The sequence below is a fragment of the Pelodiscus sinensis genome, chromosome 5 (genome assembly GCF_049634645.1).
Source record: "Pelodiscus sinensis isolate JC-2024 chromosome 5, ASM4963464v1, whole genome shotgun sequence".
Taxonomy (NCBI): Eukaryota; Metazoa; Chordata; order Testudines; family Trionychidae; genus Pelodiscus; species Pelodiscus sinensis.
Window position 1 is genome coordinate 92,807,383 of NC_134715.1, and position 22,033 is coordinate 92,829,415.

Here is a 22,033-nt window from a genome sequence, read left to right on the forward strand (position 1 = left end):
TTGACTTCATGTTTCCCAAGACAAATTTTCTTGGACCTCTTTTGTAATTTAATTTCCAAATTCTCATAATAGCATATTTAGTTACTGTCTAATGTATTTTTTATAAACAGTTCCATAAAAGAGTTTAAACCAAAATTACACATTACATTCAAAATTGTCTTTCATCCCAGAAAGGAGCAGGAATAAAATGTATAGTTGCTTTCCAAAAAAAAATTTTAAACAAACGACCCGTGGAAAAATATACACCTACATTGTTTACAGGTGAAGAGGGATGCACGTTTTGTTATTTCTATTGACTGACCTCTTTGCATACACCTTGGGCTCCAAGCATCTCTCCATAAACTGTCTGTAAGCCAACGTCCCATTTCCGTCTATTTCAGAGACTACTGCAAACTCCACCCCATCCTTTTCCCTATTCCAGAATCTCTATGCACAGTCCCGTCCTCTCACTATTTTTATTTCTTCTTTTTGGCTGGGAGACAAGTCATTCCAGATGTCAACATTTTAAAACTATATTGGGAGGATGGGTACAGTTATACTGAAAAGTATTAATGACTGCCAGTTCTTTGAGCTACAATTAGAGAGCTAATGGAAGCTGATGGATCTGCTAACCAGATGCAAGGGGCTCCAGGTGTCTATTTCCCCCTTCCTGTTTTCCACAGCTCACCAAAATTAATACTATTCTGCCCACTGATGCCTAGAATACTTCCTGATTTTTTGAGTTGATTGGATGTGAAATCCAAGTTATCATAATAAACAAACATTAGCAGGGCTTGACAAACGGCAGCGAAATCTACATGCCAGCCCCGTACTGTGCATGCACAAGACCCGCATTGCACATGCGCGCGCCGCTAGTGAATGTGGTGACCAGCTGAAATCTACTCACCATGGGCGAGTAGAAACAGCGATTTGTCGAGCCCTAAACATTAGGATAACCGATATTAAGGTATACATTTTTTAAACCAACATGCAGTTTCAAAATTAAGAAATGCAACAGATTTTATTCCTCTCTTCTGTTTACAAAAAATTATATTTACAACTTGAAATAGGTATGAATAGGAAACTAGCTGCAATGCCATACCAGAGGCTGTTTTCACTTCAAAAGGAGGTATTCAATCACTTTTGTATAGAAGAATACAATGCACTGTTCCCAAAATAACCACCATGACTACTTAGATATTTAATTGAGAATTTACAAGTTAATTTTAAATAGAGCCTATAAAATTTATCCAAAATCATTTCAGCTCAAGCTTTATTTAACACAAAATTGACAAAGAGGTAACAGTGGAACAGATCTGATAGTTGAACAGAACTGTTGAGCAGAACTTTCATAAACAAAAGTTTCTCATTCAACAGAGACTGAAGAATAATGGTTTCCTTCAAAGAAACTTGAACTAGCCTCTTTTAAACTGACTCCCAACTCCTATGATTCTGAAAAGGGATTGACACAGGCTGTCTTTAGTAAAGTTAGCGGTCACAAAACAAGAGATCGTCTCTCATTTGTTCTCTGTAGAACTGGAAACATAGGCTGCCCTTCATAAGGATGACTATAGCAAAAGTAACAACAAAGTAATTTAAGTAATATTACTCAAAAAGTAATACCAAAATGTTTTTTTAAGTACATTAGAAGCAGCAAGCCGGTTAAACAACCAGTGGGGCCGTTGGACGATCGAGATGCTAAAGGAGCATTCAATTATAATTGCAGAGAAGGTAAATGAATTTTTGCTTCAGTCTTCTCGGCTAAAGATACTGGGGAGATTCCCAAACCTGAGCCATTCTTTTTAGGTGACAAATCTGAAGAATTGTCCCAGATTGAGGTGTCAGAGGAGGTTTTGGAACAAATTGATTAACTTAACAGTAACAAGTCACCGGGACCAGATGGCATTCACCCAAGAGTTCTGAAAGAACTCAAATGGGAAATTGCGGAACTATTAACTCTGGTTTTTAATCTATCCTTTAAATCAGCTTCCGTACCTAATGACTGGAACATAGCTAACATGACGCCAATATTTAAAAAGGGCTCTAGAGGTGATCCTAGCAATTACAGACCACTAAGTCTAAAGTCAGTACCAGACAAATTAGTTGAAACTACAGTAAAGAACAAAATTGTCAGACACATAGATTAACATAATTTGTTGGGCGAAAATAAACATGGTTCTATAGTTATTCAGTGAAGCACATGGCCAGGCAAGCAGGCAGGCTTGCTGGGAAACATTTTAAGTAGAGCTGTCAATTAACGTGCGTTAACACCTGCCTGTTAACACCTGTTAATTTTTTTAGCACGTTAATCGCAGGTGTTTCTGCAGCGCTGCCCGTTTGTAACACTACCAGGGCATTTAAAAGGGGCAGCGCAGTAGGAGCCTGGGATCAGCTGGAATCCCCAGCTGACCCCTGACTCTGGGCAGCGCTGCCCCTTTGAAACGCCGCCAGCTACCCCTTTGAAACAATTGCAGCTGATCCCAAGCTCCATGCAGTGTTGTCCGTTGGAAATGCCACCGCAGTGTTTCAAAGGGGCAGCCCAAGGCGGAGACCGGGATCAGCTGGGGACTCCAGGTGATCCCAGGCTCCCACAATGCTGCCACTGCCCCTTTGAAATGCCACGGCATTCCAGCTGATCCCAGGCTTCACATAGCGCTGCTCCTTTGAAACGCAACTGCTGCATTTCAAAATGGCAATGCAAGCAGAACCCAGGATCAGCTGGAGTCCCTAGCTGATCCCCATCTCCAGCAGCGCTGCCCCTCTAAAATGCCATTGCAGTGTTTCAAAGGGGCAGCGCATGTGATTAATCACAATGACATTTTTAATCGCTTGACAATCCTAGTTTTAAGCTCTATAAGCCTTAGCTCTGTAGACAGGCAGGCTTATTTGGCTGCTGGCTGGTAAGTCTCCTGGCCACAGCCTGCTTCTGGCACCCTAGCCCTTTCCTGCCCCAACTCTCTGCCCTCCCAATATACCCAAACCCTCTGTTCCCCTCTTTCACTCATTACCCCTCCCAAATCTGGCACCCCAATCTCCTGCCTTGAATTACAATACCCTCCTACCCAGGATCACATCCCAAACCCCTGCACTCCAGTCCCCTGCCCTAGGTCACAACCACTTCCTTCACCCAAACTCCCTCCCAGACTCCAGTCTCCCTCCTGCACCCCAATACCTTACCCCAAGCTCCCATCTGCGCCCAACCTCAATCACAGACCCCGCATCTCCACCATCAATATCACAGAAGAGTGCCACTCTTGACCACTTTCCAAAAATCTTGGAGTGGCCCTCCATCAATAATTATTGCCCATCCCAATCTAGAGAAAGAGGTAAACAGTGAGGTGGCAAATTTTGCAGATGATATTAAATTGCTCAAGGTAGTTAAGACCAAAGCAGACTGTGCAGAGCTTCAAAAACATCTCACCAACCTAAGTGATTGGGCAACAAAATGGCAAAAGAAATTTAATGTTGATAAAAGTAATGCACATTGGAAAAAATAACCCCAACTATACATACAATATGATGGGGACTAATTTGGCTACAACTACTCAAGAGAGATCTTGGAGTCATTGTGGATAGTTCTCTGAAAACATCCACTCAGTGTGCAGCAGCAGTCAAAAAAGCAAACAGAATGTTAGGAATCATTAAAAAAAGGATAGAGAATAAGGCAGAGAATATTTTATTGCTTCTATATAAAACCATGATACAGCCATATCTTGAATACTGCATACAGATGTGATCCCCTTATCTCAAAAAAGATATATTAGCATTGGAAAAGGTTTGGAAAAGGGCAACAAAAATGCTCAGAGGTTTGGAACGGGTCCCATATGAAGAGAGATTAAAAAGACTTGGACTTTTCATCTTACAAAAGAGAAGATTAAGGGGGGGATATGATAGAGGTCTATAAAATCATGACTGGTGTGGAAAAAGTGAATAAGGAAAAGTTATTTACTTATTCACACAATATAAGAACTAGGGGTCACCAAATGAAATTAATAGGCAGCAAATTTAAAACAAACAAAAGTTATTTTTTCTTTACTCAGTGCACAGGCAACCTCCGGAACGCCTTGCCAGAGGATGTGGTGAAGACTAGGACTTAAACAGGCTTTCAAAAAAGAGCTAGATAGATTCATGGAGGTTAGATCCATCAATGGCTATTAGCCAGGATGAGTAGGAATGGTGTCCTTTGCCTCTGTCTGGAAATGGTTGACAGGGAAGGAATCACGTGGGAATTACCTGTTGTGATCCCTCCCTCTGGTGCATCTGGTATTAGCCACTATTGGCAGACAGGATACTGGGCTAGATGGACCGTTGGTCTGACCCCGTATGGCCATTCTTAAATTCTTAATCCATTTATTTGATTCTCTGTATTTTGACAACCTAAGGGGCCACCATCTTCCATAAGGACCATGCAGGTAAATTTCCAGAGAAAAACTGCTTAGTTCTAGACTAATATTCATTTGTTTCTTTTTCTGACAATTTGTATTTAATGTTTTCCACTTCATTTAAATTTGACAGATACCAATTTGCATAATCACATTGAACACCATGGTTAAAACTGCGAAACAAAAGGCAATGAACAGTTTCAGAATGTACTAATTTTAAATGTTCATTGTCTGCAGCTCAGAGATCATTTTGATGGCTTTCTATACCCCAGTCACCCCTAAAATATTTGGCAGGAAACCCTGTAATTCTAAATAGATACTTGAAAACAGCCATCCTTAATCAATCAGTGTTTTAGGATCACTGTAAAAATGTTTTTGTGATTTTACTGCTGTTTTACCACCAACATTTAATCAATACAATGGAATGCTAAGGACCAGTTCCTTATACTACCATCCTAAACAATGACTGAAAAGTATCCCTATAGAAAGTCTCTCAAATTTTATTCCTCCATTTTACACAATTTTATTCCTCCTCTACACAATTTTTTCAGGGCCCTTGCATAGTCCTTTAATTATGGCAGGGATCGTATTCCAGAGATCTGTGCTCCTACGAATCTGTGATGCTGCTACACAAACATATTTTGCAAAACTATCTATAAAGAGTTAGTCACATCAGCACAGTAGATTCAGCTCTCATCAAAACAGGAAGTCTCAAGGCTTGCCAATGGGAACAGACAAGAATATGGAAGAATATTTCCTTTTCCAGAGTAAAAATAGTCCACATTAAAAATTAGTAACCTAATGGCTAGTGACATTATACATGGGTTGTACTGTGTTTACAAAAATGTATGTTACAAAATTAATAAGATTTGAATTAGGCATGTCAACATGCACTTGTGTACATGGTTAACAAATGAGCCTGAGCTTATTGGTTAGCATACACAGTCCTCTCCTCTTCGCCTCCCTCCTCCTCCCCCCCCCCCCCCCGGACCTCCTGGCTGGAAACGGCAAACCACAGCCAATGGAAGCTGCGAGGCTCCTCACCTATGGAGCCTTAGATAAAGGAAGCAGAGCAGCCCATTAGCAGCTTTCCCACAGTGGGCGCATGGCCCATTTTGAGAAACACTGCATTACAGGCAAATTAATCAACTGAATGGCTGAGATGTCTAGAAGAGGGTAGTATCCCTCCCATCTATCACAACATGGTATCCTGAGCAGCTGTACTATCCCTACCACTCAACCTGTCCATCGCAGTTGCACATACACTGACCTGTGAAAAACACAAATGGTGTAGGTGTTTGTGAAGTAGAAATGACTGTTCTTTCTCCTGCAAAAGTTTTTTTTCCTGTATTTATAGTTTCATTCAGTTATAAATGTGTCTATGTGCATGGGTTTGAAAAAAGTATTTATGGAAACATATCTGATCTTTATTAGTTCAAACATATTGGCTGGGGCTGATATCGTTAACAGATAATAACAAAAGGTATATTTGCAAAGTTATATTACTATACGCACTGCACTCATTTTAGGGTTCATACTGGTATGCAAAAAAAAAAAAAACTACAACAGCATACATTACCATTCCTCACTATTAAAATGGTCTTTCAAAGCCTCTCTGAGCCAAACAGCTCTACGTTGAGCTCTTCGTTTAGCTCTTGTATCCAGCTACTCAAAATCAGCAGACAGCCATTCACCTCCGCCCTCCAGCCCATCGGAAACTCTTCCTCCTCTGCATCACAGATATTATGTAGAACACAGCAGACAATTATAATGACCACAGATCATTATAGACCCTAACTGAACAACTGCGTAGCCACACAGCTTCCCATTAAGCCCCACACAGGGGGTCAGGACTACAGCAGAGAGAGATCACTATCCCTAATCCCAACCCCTGAAGCAGCTGTGGCTGGTGGAAGGGAGCCCCACCCCTTCCAGTATGAAGCCACCTCGGTAAGCATCAGCCCCAATCCCCTACACCACATTGAGCCCCCTTCCCCCAGTAATGAACACCCTCCTGCACCCCAAAGCCCTCATCTCTGGCCCTAACTCAAAGCCCGTATACCCAACTCTGAGCCTGTATCCTCTCCTGTATCCCAATCACAAGCCCTGAACCCCTCCTCAAACCTGGAGCCTCCTTTATGCACCTAAAACCCCTCATGCCCGACCCCACCCAAGAGCCTGCAACCCCAGCCAGAGTCCTGGCACCCAAACCTTCTGTACCAGTATTGTGTCCCTCAACCACTGGCCCACCCTAGAGCCCACAGCCCTAGCCAGAACCCTCACACTTCTGCACCCCCAACTCTCTACCTCATACCTGAGCCTCTCCCTGCACTCAAAACCCTTTGGCTCCATATTGGCGCACATAACAAAAAAGTATGCTATGGGCTGGAAAAAATTAGAGGCAACACTGATAATGACTGGAATATTTTTTTACTGAAGTCCAACCTCATGAGTAAATAGTGTCAGCAATCATTAAAACTGCCAAAGGCACATACAACTGTCATTCTGCATATGCTGAGCCTGTCGTTGAAGTACTCCTTGATGCTGTCAAAGTGGCTTGCGTACAGCTTCATGAGCCATGGGAATAAGGGGTTGTTTGAGTTTCCCAAGATCAGTACTGGTATTTCAACATCCCCAGTGGTAATCCTGTGAACTGGAAAGAAAAGTCTCTGCTTGCATCCTTCTGAACAAGTCCGTGTTCTTAAGGACACATGCATCATGTACCTCTCCTGACCAGCCCACCTTCATATCCGTAAAACATCTTTGGTGATCCTCGAACACTTGCATTACCACAGAAAAGTAGCTCTTTCTGGTTGATACACACTACAGTAAACTTCCGATAATCTGGCACCTTTAGGACACAGGGGGTGCCGGACTATCAGAACGGGGGGCTATGAGGGGTCTGGAGTGGGGTGGGAGGGGATGCCACCCCAGACCCCTCATAGCCCCCCTTATGATAGTTCAGCTCTGCCCCAGGCATCCCTGATTCAGCCGCTACTGGTCAGTTTCAGCAGCAGCTGAATCGGGGATGCCTGCAATAGAGCAGCTGGGGTGCTGCCGGGTTGGTCCCGCAGCGCCAAGGGGCGGCGCTACAGCACCAACCCAGCAGCACTCCAGCTGCTCTTGGGGACGCCTGGGATAGAGCAGCTGGGGTACTGCCCGGTTGGTCCCCTAGCGCTGCCCCTCCGGGCTGCGGGACCAACCCGGCAGGACCCCAGCTGCTCTGCCCCAGGGGTCCCCAAGTCAGCCGCTGCTGAAACAGATCAGCGGCTGATTCCAGGAAGCCCGGGGCAGAGCAGCTCTGCCCCGGGCTTCCTGGAATCAGCCACTAATCTGTTTCAGCAGCAGCTGACTTGGGGACCCCTGGGGCAGAGCAGCTGGGGTCCTGCCGGGTTGGTCCCGCAGCGCCGTCCTTTGGAGCTGCGGGACCAACCTGGCAGCACTCCAGCAGCTCTGCCCCAGGCATCCCCAAGAGCAGCTGGGGTGCTGCCGGTCCGAGGGGCAGCGCTACAAGACCAACCCGGCGGCAGCACCCCAGCTGCTCTGCTCCCGGCTTTCCCGATTCAGCTGCTGGTCAGTTTCAGCAGCAGCTGAATGGGGGAAGCCTGTCCGGCTGCCCCAGCACTTCCGAGTTCCTGATGGTGCCGGACCATCAGGAGTCCCGGAGCATTGGATGCCGGACTAATGGAGTTTTACTGTAGTAAGATGGCCCGGTGGCAAAATAGGGATATGCATGCTATCTATCACCCAACTGTAAATGCAAAAACTCAAGGCTGAAAAACCATCCAATATGTCCTGCTTACCACCTAAAGTCACAGTCCTGTATAGGAGGCAATTCATGACCCTACACACTTGCATCAGGGCAACTCCCATTGTGGATTTTCCCAATCCCAAAAATGATTTCCAACTGACTGGCAGTAATTGGGTGTTTCAAGCTTCCACAAAGTGATCATCGCTCACTTCTCCACTGTCAGGGCAGATATCATTTTGGTGTTGCTGAGCTATACGTACAATGAGCTTCACACACAGATCCAGGAATATGATCTTTGCATGACCGAACGTTCTGCAGCCACTGCTCATCATGCAAAATCTGCATAAATATGCAATCCCACCAGTAAGTGCTTGTAAGGGCACTCCATCTGCAGCTGCTGTGTGAATGCACCAACAACTTTCAATTTTCTTTCTATATCACATCACACAGCACAATTCCTGGCTCTTCCAAGGAATTATGTTCCCTGTGACTCTGGAAATACTGCAAGATCAGGTGCCCTGTGCTCACCACTCATTACAATAGTGCAGAGCTGTCCAGGATCCACTTTTTTTACAAAAATGGCTGATACCTGGATGTGCAGGGATTTTGAAAAGAGGCACCAAATACCATGGGATGCAGATGAAACTGAGTTAGAGAAAGTTGCATTTTGGGATGTTGAAATCATGTTCCCAGACACCCCTGCATGACTCATTTTCCCCCATGAAACATTGCAAAATCTTCTCAAAACACCCTCCAATAGTTGGTGGCATGTAGAACATAGGGACAGCACTACAGTGCATTGCTCTCTATACCAAGACAAGTGCTGCCTTTGAGCATGCACACCACTAACATAAGGAGTGTAATGTCAATGTGAAAAATAATGTTATTACTGCAGTGACTACACAAAGATGTCATTTAAGTCAACAATTTTCTAATGCAGACATGCCCGATAAGTTTCTTTGGCTGCCATTAAAATAACCTTCACACACAATCTCCTGATCACCTCCTCTCAACCACAGGGCTCACAGCTGAAAACACTCATTGATTTAAAACTTATCAATGATTATGTAAGCATTTTTCCTTATATTATCTAGGTAGTCTGGGTCCCTTCCCTGAACATCAGCTCCCATGATGTCTAGGCAGCCTGGCTAAGAACAATTTTTACCTCATGTGTGCATCAGGTAAAAGAGTTTGTATCAATTTCACTAGCTCATTTTTCTGGGCCTCAGCTGTTGTGACGTTCTCCAAATAGCTTAACTAATCAGACTACCTTTTTGGCTCACCCACTTTCCATTCCTGCAAGATTAGATACTGATTCTGATCCCCCTTCTACCTGGCTAAACAGAACAATGCAGAGAGAATGGACTGTAATCCAGTTAATATAAAAAGTAAGAGAGCAAGAGACAACATGTTACAGGCAGGTCCCAGGCAGGGCCAGAAAATAAAATGTTAGGTGACTGGCTGCAGCAAAATGCATACTGAGCAGCAGCAAAATCTGGAGACTTGTCTGAGAAAGATGGGCTGCCTTAACAGTTATTGTTTCAAACTCAAACCTGATTCATGCTTTCGAGTTAGTCTCTGTAGCCATAAAAGCAGAGGGTTTTTTTTTTTAACTGAGATTCTAGAGTACAATTCTGTGGTAATTTCCATGAGCCCTGAACTGGGAGGCACTATTTATGCACTACTTTGACAACTGAGGGACACGTACTTAGGTTCCTTAGATTTGCACTCTGGGACACAAGATGAGTTCTTAACGGTTTCTTTTTGCTGCTGCCGCAAAAGCACCTCACTGGGCAAGGCTGGAAGTGGGGCCCCCTCCCTGGGAAACCAGTGAGAAACCTGTAAGCACGGTGGGACAGGCCCACTGCAGACAGGGACTGCTTCAGCTGCCCAGCTCGAACTATTCCTGTCAAAAGTGGGCCCAGTGGAGTTGGAGCAAGCCCCCTGACTGGATAGGCAAGGAGCTGCTCCAGCCCCTATCAGTTAACCACAACCAGTAAAGCCTCACCCATTCAGAGTGAGCCTTACTGGTTAACCCGTTAACCATTTACATTCCTAGTCCTGAGAGTACCAGATTAGAGAGGTTCAACTTATTTTATATTGTGAAACAATGAGTAGTTCTGTGGGACCTAACAAAAATATATAGCATACTGAGTTATTTATAAATAGAAAAGGGGGGAGGAAGGTCCCTGTCAATTATAGGACTGGTGCTAATGAGGTTAATTTAAGTGAGCTGAAAGTGTCCCATACTTAGCTTTTGACATTTAAAAATTCAGTGTTAAAGGCATGGGAGACTGACTTTATAATGCAACATCCAGTTAAAGTCTTTGTTCAAGCTCAGGGAAATGTGTCAATTTTGTATCTGAATACACTCTTTCTCTGGAATTAACTGGTGAAATTCCTTTGTAGAAGAGTGGCTACTTTTAAATCCATGACTGAGTGACCAGGCAGAATGAAATGTCCCTCTACAGGTAGGGTGTGTGTGTGTGTGTGTGTGTGTGTGTGTGTGTGTGTGTGTGTGTGTGTGTGTGTGTGTGTGTGTGTGTGTGTGTGTGTGTGTGTGTGTGTGTGTGTGTGTGTGTGTGTGTGTGTGTGTGTGTGTGTGTTTTACAATTTTTGATGTGTGATTTGTGTCCATTTATCATTTGTCTTAGAGACTGTCCAGTTTTGCCAATATACATGGCAAAGGGGCATTGCTGTCACTTTATAGCATATGTCATATTAGAGCAGTGTTTCTTAAACTATGTTCCATGGAACACTGGTGTTCCGTGAACAACTCGCAGGTGTGCCACCAACTCTTCTTGGTTTTTGTTACTTCTTTGGTTTTGTCTTTTTTTTGTCTGACAATTTTTTTTTGTTAAAGAAAATTTTCATAGGTGTTCCACATAAAAAAGTATTATTATTTGGCGTTCCAGTGTCTCAAAAAGTTTAAGAAACACCGTATTAGAGGATGTGCAGTTGTATGAGCCCCTGATGTTGTGGCTTATGTGGTTAGGTCCTGTGACAGTGTCACTTGTATAGCTATGTAAACAGAGTTGGCAACAAGACTTGTTGCAGGGGTTCCTGTATATCAGGTGTGATGTGTAGCTGCTGGAAAGTATTTGCTTCAGATTAGGGGGTTGTTTGTAGGTGAGGATTGGCCTGTCTACCATGGCCTATGAGAGTGAGGGATCATTTTCCAAGATCAGCTGTAGACTGTCAATGATCATAGAATCATAGAACTGGAAGAGACCTCAGAAGGTCATCAAGTCCAGCCCCCTGCTCTAGGTAGGACCAATTCCAACTAAATCAACCCGGCCAGGGCTTTGTCAAGCCGAGACTTAAACACCTCTAGGGATGGAGACTCCACTACGTCCCTAGGTAACCCATTCCAGTGCTTCACCACCCTCCTAGTGAAATAGTTTTTCTTAATATCCAACCTGGACCTCTCCCACCACAACTTGAGACCATTGTTCCTTGTTCTGCCATCTGTCACTACTGAGAACAGCCTCTCTCCATCCTCTTTGGAACCTCCCTTGAGGAAGTTGAAGGCTGCTATCAAATCCCCCCTTACTCTTCGCTTCTGCAGACTAAACAGACCCAAGTCCCTCAGCCTCTCCTCATAAGTCATATGCTCCAGCCCCCTAATCATTTTGGTTGCCCTCCGCTGGACCCTCTCCAATGCGTCCACATCCTTTTTGTAGTGTGGGGCCCAGAACTGGACACAATACTCCAGATGTGGCCTCACCAAAGCCGAATAAAGGGGAATGATGACATCTCTTGATCTGCTGGCAATGCTCCTCTTAATGCAACCTAATACGCCATTAGCCTTCTTGGCTACAAGGGCACACTGTTGACTCATATCTAGCTTCTCATCCACTGTAACCCCAGGTCCTTTTCTGCAGAACTACTACTTAACCGGTTGGTCCCCAGCTTGTAACTATGCTTGGGATTCTTCCGTCCCAAGTGCAGGACTCTACACTTGTCCTTGTTGAACCTCATCAGATTTCTTGTGGCCCAATCCTCCAATTTGTCTAAGTCACTCTGGACCCTATCTCTGCCCTTAAGGGTATCTACCTCTCCCCCCAGCTTAGTGTCATCCGCAAACTTGCTGAGGGTGCAATCCATCCCCTCATCCAGATCATTAATAAAGATATTGAACAAAACTGGTCCTAGAACCGAACCTTGGGGCACTCCACTAAAAACCGACCGCCAACCTGCAATCGAGCCATTGATCACTACCCGCTGGGCCCGGCCTTCTAGCCATCTTTCTATCCATCTTACCGTCCATTTATCCAATCCACAATCCCTTAACTTGCTGGCAAGAATATTGTGGGAGACCGTATCAAAAGCCTTGCTAAAGTCAAGGTATATAACATCCACTGACTTCCCCATGTCCACCGAGCCAGTTACCTCATCATAGAAGCTAATCAGATTGGTCAGGCACGACTTGCCCTTTGTGAATCCATGCTGACTATTCTTAATCACTTTCCTCTCATCCAAGTACCTCAATATGAATTCCTTAAGGATCCCTTCCATGATTTTTCCAGGAACCGAGGTAAGACTGACTGGCCTATAGTTCCCTGGATCATCCTTCTTCCCTTTTTTGAAGATGGGCACTACATTTGCCTTTTTCCAGTCATCCGGGAATTCTCCCAATCTCCACGACTTTTCAAAGATAATAGCCAAAGGCTCCACAATGACATTTGCCAACTCCCTCAGCACCCTCGGATGCACTAAGTCCGGACCCATGGATTTATGTACGTTTAGCTTTTCTAAATAGTTCCTAACCTGTTCTTTACCCACCACGGGCTGTCCATCTTCATCCTATCTTGCGTCACTTGGCGCAGAAGTCCAGGAGCCGACCTTGTCCGTGAATACAGAGGCAAAGAAAGCATTGAGTACTTCAGCTTTCCCCACATCATCTGTCACTAGGTTACCTCCTTCATCCATTAGGGGCCGCACACCCTCTCTGATCACCTTCTTCTTGTTAACATGCCTGTAGAAACCTTTCTTGTTATCCTTCACATCCTTAGCCAGTTGCAATTCCATTTGCGCTTTTGCCTTCCTGATAACCCCCCGGCATTCTCGAGCTATACCTTTAAACTCCTCCCTGGTCATTTGTCCAAGTTTCCACTCTTTGTAAGCTTCCTTTTTGTGCTTAAGTTCACCAAGGATTTCCCCTGTAAGCCAGTCCGGTCTCCTACCTCTCTTGCTACGCGTCGGGATGGTTTCTTTCTGTGCCTTCAATAAGGCTTCTTTAAAATACTGCCAGCTGTCCTGGACTCCTTTCCCCTTCATGTTAACATCCCAGGAGATTCTGCCCATCAGATCTCGGAGGGAGTCAAAATCTGCTTTTTTGAAGTCCAAGGTGTGTATTGTGCTACTCTCTTTTCTTCCTTTGGTCAGGATCCTGAAATCTACCATCTCATGATCACTGCTTCCCAGGTTGTCACCCACCTCCACTTCCCCTATTAGTTCCTCCCTGTTTGTGAGCAGAAGGTCAAGCTGCGCACGGCCCCTGGTCGGATCCTTCAGCACCTGTGTCAAGAAGTTATCCCCAACATCCTCCAAAAACTTCCTGGATTGCCTGTGTACTGCCGTATAGGTTTCCCAGCAGATGTCAGGGTGATTAATGTCCCCCACGAGAACCAGGGCCTGCGATCTGGAAGCTTCGCTCAGTTGTCCAAAGAAAGCCTCATCTACCTCATCCACCTGATTCGGTGGCCTGTAGCAAACACCAACCACAACATCAAGGCTGTTGTTTGCTCCTTTAAACTTAACCCATAGACTCTCAACAGGTTTGTCTCCCTCTTTATACCGGAGTTCAGAGCAATCGTAGTGCTCTCTTACATATAGTGCAACTCCTCCTCCTTTTCTCCCCTGCCTGTTCTTCCTGAACAGTCTGTACCCTTCCATGACAGCGCTCCAGTCATGCGAGTCATCCCACCAAAGTCTCTGTTATCCCAATTAAATCATATTTCTTGGTCTGGGCCAGAGCCTCCAGTTCTTCCTGTTTGTTGCCCAGGCTTCTCGCATTAGTGTACAAACACTTCAGGTAACCAGTTGATCGTCCTATCTTCTCCATTCGAAACATGGGTCCTCCTTTCTTGCCCCTTCCTCTCTGCATTTCTTCCCGGTATCCGACTCTCCCACTCCCCTCAGGGTTTTGGTCACCATCCCCCAACGAACCTAGTTTAAAGCCCTCCTCACTAGGTTTGCAAGCCTGCCCGCGAAGATGCTCCTTCCTCTCTTCGTTAGGTGGATCCCATCTCTTCCTAACAATCCTTGCGCCCGGAACAGAGTCCCATGGTCGAAGAAACCAAAGCGCTCTCTGCGACACCATCTGCGCAACCACGCATTTACGTCCTCAATTCGATAATCCCTGCCCAGTCCTTTCCCTTCAATAGGGAGGATGGAGGAGAATACCACTTGCACTCCAAATTCTTGGATCCTTCTTCCTAGCACTACATAATCTGCAGTAACACGCTCAAGATCATTCTTGGCCGTATCATTAGTTCCCACGTGAAGAAGCAGGAAGGGGTAGCGATCCGAAGGTTTGATCAGCTTGGTAAGCCTCTCGGTGACATCCTGAATGCGAGCTCCCGGTAAGCAGCACACCTCTCGAGATTCCAGGTCCGGACGGCAGAAGGATGGCTCAGTCCCTCTTAGAAGGGAGTCCCCGACCACCACCACCCGTTGTTTCCTTTTGGGCGTGGTGGCCGCAAAACCGCCATCCGTAGGACTATGCATCCCATGCCTTCCAGTAGATGGTGTTCCCTTCTGGTTTCTTCCTTGTGAGGTCCCTTCCAGGGCTTTCAGCACTGCAGAGCCTGTGGAGAGAGCTTGAAAGCGATTGCTTACCTCTATAGCATCGGGGGATTCCCGTGCTGGCCTTTTTCCCCTTCTAGAAGTTACATGCTGCCAGTTCTCTTCTTGGTCACGTACTGCCCTCTCTGGCTCTTCTGCCTGCCGTGCTTGAAGGATTAAATTCTGCCTTCTATCGAGGAAGTCTTCATCCTCTCTGATCAAGCGTAGGGTCGACACTTGGGCCTCCAGTCCTCTAATTTTTTCTTCCAAAATGTCGACCAGCTTGCACTTGGTGCAGATGAAATCGGTTCTTTCTTCCGGAAGGAAGACAAACATGGCACACGCTGTGCAGGTAACAACAGCAGACCCATCACCAACCATTACTGCTATCCTGGAAAAGGGATTTAAAAAGAAAGGCAAGAGAACCTCCCGCCCTTCCCAACTCCCTCTCAAAACTCCCTGTTAGCAATCACCTGTTCGCAAGCTCCTTGGTCGCTTGCCCACTGCCTTATAAAGCCCCTCCCCCTACCAAGGCTCAGCCAATCAGCAGAGGCTTCTAGAATTCAAACAAATTAGAAGCCAACAGTTTCCACCTGCCAATCACAGCACAAACTCCATCAAGGGGAGGGGGAGGGCAGAGGGGAGGTGGGGGGAAAAAAAACCCTCACTCTCAAACACAGGGGAAAATAAACAAACAAAAAACAAAAAAGAACACACACCAACCCTCACTCACAAACACAAGCTCAGCTCACAGCAAGAAAGCCCCAAACACAACACCCACTTCCCTCAAGACTCCTGTATCTGCTTCGCCTCTACCTGGAGAACTCCCTCTCTAAAGCCTCACCAAACAGGGAAAGAAAATAAATAAATAAATAATAATTAAAAAAAAACCAACACCACCACACACCAAACAAACACAAGCTCAGCACACAGTAAGAAAGCCACGATAATAAATCGCACTTCCCTCAAGAGTCCTGTATCTGCTTCTCCTTCACCTGGAGAACTCCCTCTCAAAACTCCCTGTTAGCAATCACCTGATGCGCTGGAAGGGTTTAAGCTGGGGGTTGTAGATGATGACCAATGGGTTCTGTTATTTGTTTTGTTGGGCCTGTCTTGAAGTAATTGACTTCTGAATACTTCTCTGGCTCTGCCAATCTATTTCTTCACTTCTCCAGGTGGGTATTTCAGTTTTAAGAATGCCTGATAAAGATCTTGTAGGTAATTGTTTCACTCTGTGGCACTGGAGCAAATCCAGTTTTATCTTAGGGCTTGGCTGTGGACAATTGATCATATGTCCTGGATGGTACCCTAGAGGCAGCAGGTTTCCGGTAATCGTACTGTAGTGTCAAGGAAGTGGATCTCTTGCATGGATTGATCCAGGCTAAAGGTTGATGGTGGGGGATGATTGAGGATCTGACAGTGTGTTTGTATATATTTCGTCCTAAGTTGTAGCAGGGAGTTTTTTGAGCAGATGATGTAGTTTCTTTTGGCATTCCTCAGTGGGACCAAACGGAAGAGGCCTGTAGAATGTGGTGTTGGTGAGCTGTCTGGCAGCCTCCTCTTCATAATCTGACCTGTTAATGATAACTTCAGCACCCCCTTTGTCAGCCTCTTTGATAGTTGTTTTTGAGGCTGTGGATAGCATTGCGTTCTGCATGGCTGATGTAATATGCTGTTTGTTTGTTGGTTCACAATATCAGCCTGTGAATATTTGCAGAAGCAACCAATGTAAAAGTCCAGACTCTCATTATGACCATCAGGAAGCGTTCACGTAGACATCTTCTTCTGGGGTTGGGTGGGGAGGATCCTGAGGATCAGAAAGATCCTCAGTGGTGTGCTGGAAATATTCCTTCAGTCAGAGTTGGTGAAAATAAGCTTCTAGGTAACCACTGAATATGTGTAGAGGTGGTGGGGCAAATCAATTCTCCAAGATAGGAGAGAATCTTCTGCTAGGCTATGTGTAGTTGGATAGATTAATAATGTTAGGTGAGTTGAGAGTACCAGAGATGTAGTGCCATGAAGCACGTAGGAGTTTAGACAATTTATTATTGTCTAGTTTTTGCGAAGTCCAGCCATGTGGACATTGTAGCACTGTTGCTGTGGATAGCATTATTTGGAGTGGGACACTCCCTTTTTAAAAAAATTAATATTGCTTTTTGTGGGAATATTATGGCTTTATTTTCATGTAAAAAGCTGGAATAATAGGTACATGCTTTATAAATAAAGGTGAACAGTAGGGGTTTTACTGAAATATTTCCTTCCAGAAGAGGAGAAAACTATATTGCTAATCTCTTTAGAAAACCACTACAGTTGTTAGCTCTCTAAGAACCAGCACACTCAAGTGCAGACTTCCTGGTTTTCTCTGTTAACAGTCATGTCTCAACTAAGGATGTAAAATCCCATTTAATTGGTTAACTGGTTAAACATTAAACCCAACTGGGCTGGAGCACCATCTCCTCCATACAGACAAAGGCTGCTCCAGCAAGCCGATCAGAGCAGCCCGTGCCTGCGACTGGGTCAGCTCTGACCAGCCAGCCAGTTGGAGCAGCCCCTGCCTGCAATGGGCCCTGCAGGATTGGAACAGCTCTCTGCCTGCTGCAGGTGGGGAGCTACTCCAGCCCCTATGAGTTAACGATTACATACTAGTTCAGACTAGGGATGTGAAAGTGGGCTGTTACCGCATGTTAACTAAAACATGCTAACAAACATCTTAAACTGGTTAAAGTAGAGCATTTGGTTTACCTTTTACCAGTTAACACATTTAAAGTTATAACTTACTTAATTTATCTTCACTAGGATTTTAACGTATGTCAGGTAGCATGTATGCCAATACACCCTTTGTCCTCCTAGTGAAGACAGCACCTGTATGAAGGACATCACTGCTACAAAACAGGCCAGGTTTTTTTCAGTCTAATCACTATTTTTACTTTCTTATGGTTTTCCAAATTTTCACATAATTAATCTGAGTTAGGCTTGTCAGATGCTTTCACCAAAAATCTGGAACATGACAGGAAAAAAAACTGGGGTGGGTGAGTGGGTAAGAAAAAGAAAGACAGACAGCAAACTTATTGAGCAATAAATAAATACATAAATCCGGAGAAGAAAGTTGTTGAGCAAAAAAAATCAAATTGGGAGAACAAAAAAGGGTCGCTGAGCCTTTAAGAATCCCCACGCTCCTCGCTTCCCCCAAGCCCATGTCAGACGCAGCAGAGGAACGTTGTCCCCATCGGCCTTCCGTCCAAGAAAAACAGAAAATACCAGACATTTTACGTGTCCAGTATTTTCTTTTCTTTTCCTCCACAGGGGCCAGAAATAACGGACTGTCCGAGTGAAATCCGGACACCTGGCAACCCTAATCTCAGTCCACAGAATAATTTTAGAAAACATAAGTGAGATTCTTTTCACACTTAAATAAACTAATATGTTACTAACAGAATATTTGAGTGCGCAAAATTAAAGTACATGCAAACAAGAGTGCTCAAAAACATTACAAAAATTGAGCACTTCAATGGCCAGACTATTATTTTAAAATGTCTTATACCTTTAATTATGAACTAAATTTCTATTGAATTACCTGGACAAGTGTCCTAAGAGAAAATTGTCCACAGAAAATTTAAATCTTAATAACTAGGGCACTCCAGGTATCTGCAACAAGAAACACCTTACTTTTTGTTTAAATAGATTTCCCTTATGCCACCCCACACACACAGGGGCAGAATTTAAAAAAAGCTAAACCAAATGTATTTAAACGGTTGCATACAAAAAGTTACATTTAAGCTAACAGAATCCCTTTTCAGTACAAAAGGGAGGTTGTTAAAAACCTTATGTAAAAGTAAAAATAGGTGTTTAAAACAGGGTGGGCTCAATGTTTTGAGAACTGAGATATCACTATTACAAAATTTGTTGCTCAGATTTCTGAAATTTCTTTTTACAATTTGAGTAAAGAACCAAGAAGCTCATAGTTCTTCCTACTTTGGAATCTTATGCCTGATCTATGCTGAAAAGTTTTACTGGTATAATTATTTTAGCTAAGGATGTAACTTTTTGATCAAAATTACAAGTAAAACCCCTTATTTTGAGTGCATTTGTATCAGCATAAGTTAACCCCCTTCCAGTACAGAACAGCTGTACAAGTATAAAGCACCTTTAAGCAACAAACTGTGTCCAGGTATGTTAACTAGCATGTATTTGTGTAAACATGTACCCACTGTACAGAAGGCCCCTGACCTGCGACGTGATTGGTTCCGCAGGAAGCGTCGCAAGTCGAGGCATCGTAACTTGAACCCTCATTTATAAATGCAGGCCGAGGAGGTAAGTCAGGGATTTCCAGCCCCTTCCGCACTTACAAAAATGGTTTTAAGTGCAGGGGGTTGGAACTGGGGCAGTCGCAAGTCGGGGGCCTCCTGTATTGTTTAGCAGTTACACATCTACTACGAGGGAGGGAAGGGGAGCAAGCAGGAGCCGGTGCTCTCAGGGAGACTGATCAAAAAGTTACATCCTTAGCTAAAATAATTATACCAGTAAAACTTTTAAACTGAGCTTTCAAACTCGCTCCCCCTGTGTATCAGTTCCTGCTGAGCAGCCTGCCCTGCACTCCTGCCGCTGCGTCTGAGAGAGGCAGCAATTGGAGGTGGAGGGGAGGAGCAGGAACGGATACACAGGGAGAGCCAGCTTGAAAGCCTGCTTCCCACATGTACCATCTCCCACCGTCCTTCTCCCCACTCTCCACACTGCTGCCTGTCTATTACAGGCAGCAGTACAGGGGGGCAGGCCTGCAGAAGCCAGCACATGCAGAGAGCCAGCTTAAAAGCTGGTTCCCCATGTATATCATCTCCCGTCTGCACCCACTCTACACTGCTGCATCTGTGGGATACAAAGGCACTGGAGGGTGGGGGAGAGGAAAGAGGGGAGAGAGTCATTAGAATTAACTGAGTAGCCCAAATGTATTGGTTAATTGTGTAAACAACTACATGCTAACATTCCTAGTATCCACATGTAAACAATGGGGAGGCACAGAAGGTTTTATATGGTTGAATCTATCTGGTCCAGCAACATCCATGGCCCAGCAAGAGCACAGATGTTGCTGTACCCCAAAGCAATGGTGGCTGGGAGCGGGGGCTGGCTAGGAATCTGGCAACAGAGGGACCAGCGGCTGGGGCCAACAGTTGATTCAACAACCAGGAAGGCAACCTGGGAGCTGGGCCAGCAGCCAAGAGGGGAGACCCACAAGAAGACTGGCACCAAGGAAAGCTCAAAGACCGGCTGCAGAAGGGCCAGTATTGACCTTCTTTGGTCCTGAAAACTCCCTTGTTCAAAATAGGGATGTCAACATGTAGATGAGTACACAATTAACCAATAAGCGGTTAATCTTATAGACTACATGCATTTCACCTCTCAGAGGCAACAGGGTGAGAGTGAGAGGGGTAGGCAGGAGCTGGTCCATGTGAGAAGCCAGCTTTCAAACCAGCTTCCCGTAAATATTGGCTCATGCAAGCCACTTGCCCCCAACTCCTGCACAGACAGGAGCCAATACGCATGGGGAACCAGCTTTTAAGCCAGCTTTCCTCATGTGCCAACTCTGCGGAGCTGCTGCCTCTATCAGAGGCAGCAGGGGAAGGCTGCTCTGTGGGATTCCAGCGCAGCTTCTGTCAATAGGGAGTTCGGACCCTCCACGGATAGTGGATACAGTGCTGCTGCCTCTATATCAGAAGCAGAGTGCAGAGAGGCAGGTGGGAGCCAGTCTGTATGGAGAGCTGTTTTTGAAACCAGCTTCCCGTGTAGACTAGCTCCCACCTGCTACCCTGCACTGCTGGCTCTGATACAAATGCAGCAGCACCAGGTGACAGGGGGCTCCCCAGGAGTGGAGCTGGGAGCACACTGGCTGCCAGCCCTGTCCCCAAGGACTATCAAATAGTCATGTAACGGATAATATTATGTGCAGTTACATGACTATTTAATTAATCGTTATCTAACATCCCTAGCTCAAAGCCAGTCAAGCCCCAAGGGTGCCAGACCAGGGAGGTCCAACTGCATTGCTTTAACTATACTGCCATAATTATATGTTACAACTTCCCAGCACAGATAAACCTTTGCAAACAAGTTTTGATAGACATCATTAAGCACTGAACCTGAATATAATTTGAGTGGCAAAAGCACACTACATACTTTACAGCAGGGATGGGAAACCTAAGGCCTATGGGCCACATAGGCACCCCAATCTCCTAGTCCCTCCCACCCACACTCTGCATCTCCACACATACCCTGCTCCTGTACTTTACACCTCCTGCCCAGAACCAGCAACCTTACTCCCAGCCAGCTTCTGCCATACCTCCCACCCATACCCTGCTCCCTCACCCCCTTCCCTGGCATCCCTCTACCACACACTGAACCCCTTATTTTTGGCCCCACTCAAAATCCTGCCTCCCCCCAAAAACTGTACTCGTCCCAGACCCCCAGAAGAGTTAATCCAGCCACATCAGCCCTGAGCCTCACAGCCCTCCATCCCCATCCTCCAGGGGAGTGAGGCTATTTTGTCTCTTTTTCTGCTTCTCAGTCGGGAGCCACCTCTTATGAGGGTTTTCTTCTTCTCACTTGGGGGCCTGGTCTCACTTGCGTTTGGCCCCTGACTGATTTTTCTGTAGGTTAGTGACCCACAGGCCCCAAACGAAAAAAAGTTCCCTAACTCTGCTCTACAAAATAAGGGTTCCCCGCACCAAGGATTTTACAACATACGCCATATAGAAAATGGAGAAAGTCCAGATTAACTTTCTAGTCATATAAGATTGTGTTTTTAAAAAAATAAACTTTTCTCTTTTGCTATAAAAATAGTTTAAAATGAGAAATGTTAATTACCCATTATATATGCAAGTACATGAGAATATCAGTTACTTCAGACCTGATCCAGCACACAATTCCATAAATCAATTCCCACTGAAGTCACTAATAGTTCCACAAGTGAAGAGACTGCAGTGTAATCTTGTTTCAAAAGATTATACTCTTTCAATCTCAGCCACACAGTCTAAGACAAGTTCCTTTTACACTTCACTTTTAAATAAAAAGAAAATTAACTGCAAACTTCAGTTTTCAAAAGTTATCAATATATATGAATGAGCTAGTGATATAAGCAAGTAGC

At 44.9% G+C, this 22,033-nt stretch overlaps 1 protein-coding gene across 4 annotated transcripts in view; it reads right to left on the reverse strand.

Annotated features, from left to right (window-relative positions):
* The window catches only part of UBE2K (ubiquitin conjugating enzyme E2 K), an 80,599-nt gene that overhangs the window by 40,463 nt on the left and 18,103 nt on the right, over nt 1–22,033 (reverse strand). The window contains exon 1 of one of the 4 annotated variants that reach the window (XM_075930555.1): nt 887–904. The exons of the other annotated variants lie outside the window; for them this stretch is intronic. Coding sequence (XP_075786670.1) covers nt 887–889 — 3 coding nt within the window. The 5' untranslated portion in view covers nt 890–904. Of the gene's footprint in view, nt 1–886; nt 905–22,033 lie in introns of those variants that run through there. 4 annotated transcript variants of the gene reach the window in all.